General features: G+C 39.1%; 1 protein-coding gene across 1 annotated transcript in view; it reads left to right on the top strand.

Annotated features, from left to right (window-relative positions):
- TAF7L (TATA-box binding protein associated factor 7 like) overlaps window positions 1-5874 on the top strand; it is a 21768-nt gene extending 15894 nt beyond the window's left edge. Inside the window, exon 13 of the mRNA XM_007952196.1 lies at window positions 5830-5874. Within this exon, the coding sequence (XP_007950387.1) occupies window positions 5830-5874 (45 nt within the window). The remainder of the gene's footprint in view (window positions 1-5829) is intronic.
- The last annotated feature ends 1125 nt before the right edge of the window (window positions 5875-6999 follow it).

Below are 6999 nucleotides of genomic sequence, written 5' to 3'. Positions count from 1 at the left end.
GGGCAATCTACTTCCGTAGTGATACTGCCTCGGAAACCCAAGGAGGGGTCGCTATGAGTCAGGTCTGACTCGACGGCACATAACAACAACAACATTAAATGTGGTAAAAATTAAGCACTTCCTTGCTAACACAGAGGTGGGCAGTAGGAACCCACCGGCCTCTCCATGAGAGAAAAGACCTGGTAATCTGCTGTCATAAAGATTACAGCCTAGGAAACCCTATATGGGAGTTCTACTCTGTCCTATAGGGTCACTATGAGTCAGAATTGACTTAGTGGCATAAGCAACAACAATTAAGTGAAAATCACTGGGTATATACAGTGTTGAATAAGATGGATAATAATACCCATCCTCATGGAGACAACAGCCCAGCACAGGAAATTGACTTTAAACAGATTATCATACAAATACCAAATTACAAATAGTGAAGAAGTACTTTGAAGGAAAAATGTAAATGATACTATTAAAGAGAGTCCTGAAATACATCTGGGGGACCATAATAGGAATTTCTGAGGAAGTGATACTTAAGAGGAAACCTGAAGGGTAAGTCCAGGCAAAGAATGGCATAAACAGCCTCTTAGGTGGAGCATATGCAAGGCTCTGTGTTGGAAAGTACTTGGCACCTTTGAGGACCTCTGGGGTATTTCAAACTAGGAAGTGAGTGACTTAAGGTAAGGTCAGAGAAGAAGGCAGGGATCAGGTCATATAGTTCCTCGTAGGCCACAATAATAATGATGGGTTTTAGTTTTAAGTACAATACGAAGCCCTTAACGAGTTTTAAGCAGGAGAGTCACATGTAAACTTTTATTTATGTATTTAATTTTGTCTGTAATTTGGGTGAAAGTTTACAGAGCAAATTGGTTTTCCATTGAACAATTCAAACACATTTTGTTTTGTGATATTCACTGCAACCCCAACAATGTAACAGCAATCTTCCCACTTCCTCCGTGTTTACCATTTCCCTTCATGCTTCTTTCCCATCCCTCCTTGCCTTCTGAGTGTTGTTCCTAAGCAAGTGCTGCTCTTTTGATCTCATATGGTTGATTGTTCAGTGTATACCTCCCTAGTGTTACTGTTCACCTTATAGGCCTATCATTTGGCTGACAGTTGACCATGAGGGTGAGTTCAGTTCTAGGCTTGTCTATAGGCCAGAATCTCAGGGGTCCTTTTTTTTTTTAAATACGATTTTTATTTTGTGCCATGTTTTTCTTTTAGTTTTGTTCCATGTTTTTCTCCCACTCTATCCAGGACCTCCAATTGCAATCCCTTTCTGAGTGGTCAGTACTGGTAGCTGGGTACCATCTAGTTCATTTGGTCTCAGAGTCATGGAGATTGGGGATATTTAAACTTTAAAAGATGACCCTGATTATTGTCTATAGAATATATTGTAGGGGGGTCCAGGAGTGGAAGAAGAGAGGCCATGGCTGTGTGGTAGTCTAATAAGAGATGATGGTAACTTGGACTAAGTTGGTGAGAATGGAGATGGAAAGAATATTATATTTTATATTTTTAGCTGCAAAAAAAAATTTCTGACAGTCTTATTGAGCTATAATTCATATACCACACCATTCACCTATATAAAAGTTACAATTCAGTGGTTTTTAGTACATTCACAGAGTTGTGCAACCATCACCACAATCCATTTTAGAACATTTTCATCACCCCAAAAAGAAACCCCATACATTTTAGCTATCACTTCCCCATCTCCACCAGCTGTAGGCAATTACTATTCTACTTTCTACTAGTCTATTTTGCCTATTCTGGCTATCTCATAAAAATGGAATCATATCATATGGTCTTTTGTGTAATTTCTTTCATGGTTTATCCAGATTATAATATTATACATCAATACTTTATTCCTTTTTTATGACTGAATATTATTTAATTGTATATGTGCTACATTTCATTTATCCAGTTGATGAATATTTGAGTTGTTTCCACTTTTTAGCTATCAAGAATAACACTGTTACAAACATTCATATATGAGAGAATATATTTTAAAGGTAGAATTGATGGGACTTGGTGATGGATTTTTACTGGGTGTTGAAGTAATAAGAAGTGTTAAAGATATGTGCCAGGTTTTTAACTGGAACAACTGCATTACTTAAAGCCACAAAAAGTGTGCAGAGTGAAAAGAAAAGAGGATAATGTGGGATAAGTGAGAGTTAAGCAGCTACAGAGAACATGTATGTCTTATACCTTTGGGAGTAACCATTTCAACGAGCCTGGAGGTTGTATTATGAGGTTGAGCTTAGTATAAGGCTCTTAATATTGAAGCACCATTTCCACCCACATCCCCACAAGACTTCTTACCAGTACCAGTTGCCTTTGACTTGACTCCATGTGTGTCAGAGTAGAATTGTGCTATCTAGGATTTTCAATGGCTGATTTCTCAGAAATCTATCACCAGGCCTCTCTTCTAAGATTCCTCTGGGTATACTTAAATTTTTCAGTTAGCAGCTGAGTGCATTAACCATTTGAACCAGTCAAAGACTCCTTATGCTCTGTATATTTCCTTCCGCTAAGCAAATCACTCATCTAAGTACTGCTTATAAACAACTAGGTACTGCTTATAAGCAACAGTTAATGCCAAGATTGCTTTGTTGTTGTTGTTGTTGTTGTTATGTGCCATCAAGTCAGCCCCAACTCATAGCGACCCCTCCTTGGGTTTCTGAGGCAGTATCACTACAGAAGTAGGATTGCCCCATCTTCCTTCCAAGGAGTGGCTGGTGGGTTTGAACCGCCAGCCTTCTGGTTAGTAGTCAAGTGCTTAGTACTCATCAAACATCTTTGTTTTCGTCCATGTAATCTACTATAGGAGAGTGATATTTTCAACATAAAAATTTAGCTGTAAACTTTATTTAGAGTGCTTTGTATTAGCTAAATTAGTCAAGATAGGTTTATTGGGTGCCTACTTTAAGTTTGACTTGACTTTAAGTTAGGTTCTACAGGGGACAACAAAATGCTTAAGACAGTCTCTGACTTCAGTTGAGGAGGAATCCATGAGAAGAGTGGGGACTTAAAGGGATGAGAGCTTGCTTTTGTCTGTGGGGATTAGGGAAGACTTCATGGAGAAAATGATGTTTTATTGGGGCCTTAAAAGATAAGTAGTTTGATAAGGAGATAAGGAAAGGAGGGCAATCTAGGTAGAAGGCAGCATGTACGGTGGTGTTGCTGGGCTCAGGCATTTATTTAGATGTTTGGTGTAGGTCATGATGAGCTATCAGAGCTTCTTTTTTTTTTTTTTAACTTGGGGAGAAATAGAAAGATTACTCTGCCAGCAGTGTATAGGAACAAGTGGAATGGGAAGAGACTAGGGGAAGGTGCAAGAGAAGAAAGGATCAATAGAACATAATGATTGGTGCTCTGGTAGTGTAGTGCTTAAGGCACTTGACTGCTAACTAGAGGGCTGGCAGTTCAAACCAGCCACTCCTCAGAAGGAAGGTTGGGCAATCTACTTCTGTAGTGATACTGCCTCGGAAACCCAAGGAGGGTTGCTATGAGTCAGGTCTGGCTCGATGGCACATGGCAACAACTACAACATAAGGGAACAAGGGGAACAAAGATGAGCCCAAAGGCTGGGTAGCTGGGAAATGGTATTCCAAGACTTCAAGTAGAGGATTATTGGGTGGAGGTGAAAGAGATGGGGAAGGTGATGAGTTTAGTTTGAAGCATGTTGAGTTGGAAGTGCCATTGAAAATGGGAGATCAGAGAGAGACCCATCAGTGGCATCACTAGGGGGCTGGAGGCAGTATGGACCACATTGGGTGACACCAAAATGACTATAAAATTTTTGTGCAGTGTTTCTGCAGAAATTTATTATTTATATAAACATCCTTGTAGTTACTTATAACAACAAAAATATTTTTCATAAACCCAGCTTACATGTACCAGTGTACCTACAAGGCAAAACCTCTATGTTAATTTAATTTTTGGACCTTCTACTGTACTCTGGTCAGAGCTGCCCTTATCACCTACTTACCCTGCCACTTCAAATCATGTGGTTTTGTCTGCACACACTGTTGTTTTGTTGCTTCCAGTGTTTTTATAGTGACTGATTTTATCAAATTATCTGTTGCTTTAGCTACAATATTGTGGTAAGTAGTATTTGTGAACCTCTATCAGTAACTTTTAAGAATGAAGTAGTAAGTAAAGGAAAAGGAGAAAAATCAAAAAAGGTTTTGGCTCAGTTACTAATAATACTGTAACTATTAGGAGCTCTGGTAGCATAGTGCCTAAGGCACTTGACTGCTAACCAGAAGGCTGGAGGTTCAAACCCACCAGCCACTCCTCGGAAGGAAGGTTGGGCAATCCTACTTCCGTAGCGATACTGCCTCAGAAACCCAAGGAGGGGTCGCTATGAGTCGGGGCCGACTCGATGGCAAACACAGACAGACAGAGAATGTTGTATTTGAATGTAGAAAGATTTTTCAGAACTATTTTGTTGTTCGTATTCATATAATCTAAGAAATAATACATTAAAGCAATTTACAACTATATCACATATTATTCTATGATTAAAATTAATAATAAACATTATTAAGGATTCTGTATGGTCTGGTACAGGAGAAGGTCATGGGGAACAGGGGTGACACCATGAATTACTGCACTGGTTGACCCCAACTTAGTGATGCCACTGAGGCCCATGCATCGAAATGATCATTGAAGCTGTGGGGATAGATGAGTTAGCCAGGTTGACTGTTAAGCAAGAAATCTGAACCTAGGGAAAAACCTACCCTTAGTGGGTAGTGAAGGAGCTCTGGTGGCATAGTGTCTAAGGCATTTGACTGCTAACCAGAAGGCTGGTGGTTCAAACCCACCAGCCAGTCCACAGAAGGAAGACTGGGTGATCTACTTCTGTAAAGATTTACTGCCTTGGAAACCCAAATGGGGTCTCTATGAGTCAAATGGACTCGATAGCAGTGAGTTTTTTTTTTTTTGTTAGCGGGTAGCAGCAAGAAGAAAAACCCATAAAGGAGAAAGAACTAGAGCAGTCATTGGTTGTAATGTTGCAATCAGGGTCAACCAGGGTCACACAGCATCTGAGAAGAGCCTCTGAGTTACTGCAGGTCAATAATTAAAGCAGTTCAGTAAGTGATGTGCAGTGTTGGATTGTTTTGTTATGCTCCATTCCTTATCTCAGTGTCATAGAATGAAAATCCATACTGGTGTTGAATGATGTAAATTAAATGTACTAAAAAAAAAAAAAACCCAATCTTTGTCCCAAAAGCAGTATAACTGTCTTAATGCTGTTGGTCACTTTACCATTTCAAGTTAAAAAAAAAAAAAAAAAAGTCCTACACCATCAAAGGCTCAGGGCTTCTGACTTAGGAAGCATAAAGGAAAGTAGAACATCATCAGGTTCCTGATTGGTCAGAGCACTGACCCTGTTTCTAGGTGTCTCATAATGTGGCAAGAAGTAGCAGGTAAAACTCAGTATAAGATCCATTGTGTTCAGTGGGACACAAGGCTATCCAATAACCTTATTTCCTAATTCTTAGAATATGGCTACAGTAATCATATCTCCTTTGCCTCTACAGTGAGCTGAGTCCTCTACACTCTTCCCAGAAGCACACATTCCCAAAGCAAGCATATCCAATCTTAAAACATCCTTTTCTAAGTTGAATATGATAAGGGATATCATCATTGCCACAGTAGTATGCATGTGTTTTTGACAATGACACTGTTCTTTCGAACACTGTAAGACTTAAGAGACATTATAAATGCAAATTGACAGTTATTCTTCTTGTTTCATATAAGTCCTACATCAAGTAATGGAACTCAGGATTGTATGTGAATTTTTCATGTTTTTTCTTCCTCTCCCTACAGCTCACTTCCTTACAGGAACAACTGAAATACGTTCTGGAGAACTGAGGAGAACCTTCAGCCTGGCAAACAAACCTTGGATTCATCATCCAGACTGAAGATTGAATGAAACTGTGTGTGTGTTTGTCCCTTTAGTTGGCTTATGTTGAATCATTTATATTTGTTTCTCTGAAATTTTTTGCTAGTTATATTCAAAGTTTGTAGTCATGTAGAAAGGTACAGAGTATTAAAAGCAAACTTAAAGTCCCAACTCAACCGTGGGACTTTGTTTCTCTTTATCAATCTGAGGATCACTTACATAGCTTTTGTTCTGTTGTGCCAGCAGAAAATCCATCCATACTTGCCAAAAGCAGAGAGTCTAGCTTGGAGGACATATAGCTAGTTTGCATGTTTGAGCTTTTCTATCTCCTGTTTGGTTTAAGTATTTCCTCTAACCTAGACAAAAGTAAGTGATTTCTATCAAGAGCTGGAACCTGTCACAGTGAATTTAAGTATCTACCTCACAGCAGTTAATACTAGGTTGTGTCTTGTCTCTGTAGGTAATAGGGGCTGCTTTCCTGCTCAGGGAAGATTTCTTGGTGCTGCTATCTTTGTTCTATTGCTGTGTTTTTGTGACTGTGGCTAACTGTTATTAGCCAGGTAAGGGAGGAATTAGGCAGAAGAGAGAAGAAATTCCAAGCTGTTATCCTTATTCTGTGCCTTCACGTCCTAACCTCCATCAGAAAAGGTTTCAGAAAAACCAGATGCCTGTGAACAACCCTGGGTGGTTTTTTAAAAGGTGTATTATTCGGGTCCGACTCAATGACAAAAAACATTATTAAAATGTTCTGGTCTGTACTCTTTAAGCAATAAATCTTTGTTTCAAATGGATTGCTGTCACTTTAGTAAACCACCCCCGTGAAGAAAGCACTCATATCTAAAAGGAAAACTCATGAGATAAGCAGTAAACTCTACAATTAGAAAATGACAGTATGCTGCTGTCAGTAGTGGGGCATACTTCTAAAGAATTCTTTTTTTATTTTTTAACTTTATTTTGATTTGGGTGAAGATTTACAGAGTAAATTCACTTTTCATACAGCAGTTCACATATACTTTGTCTTATGTCATTGACCAAAATTTACAATGCAACAGCTCCCCTCCCACTTCCTCCCCATAGTTACCTCTTCCCAGTGT

The sequence above is a fragment of the Orycteropus afer genome, unplaced genomic scaffold (assembly GCF_000298275.1).
Source record: "Orycteropus afer afer isolate SDZICR_OR568_19922 unplaced genomic scaffold, OryAfe1.0 scaffold00327, whole genome shotgun sequence".
Classification (NCBI taxonomy): Eukaryota; Metazoa; Chordata; class Mammalia; order Tubulidentata; family Orycteropodidae; genus Orycteropus; species Orycteropus afer.
This window is presented reverse-complemented; position numbering and strand designations above follow the sequence as displayed.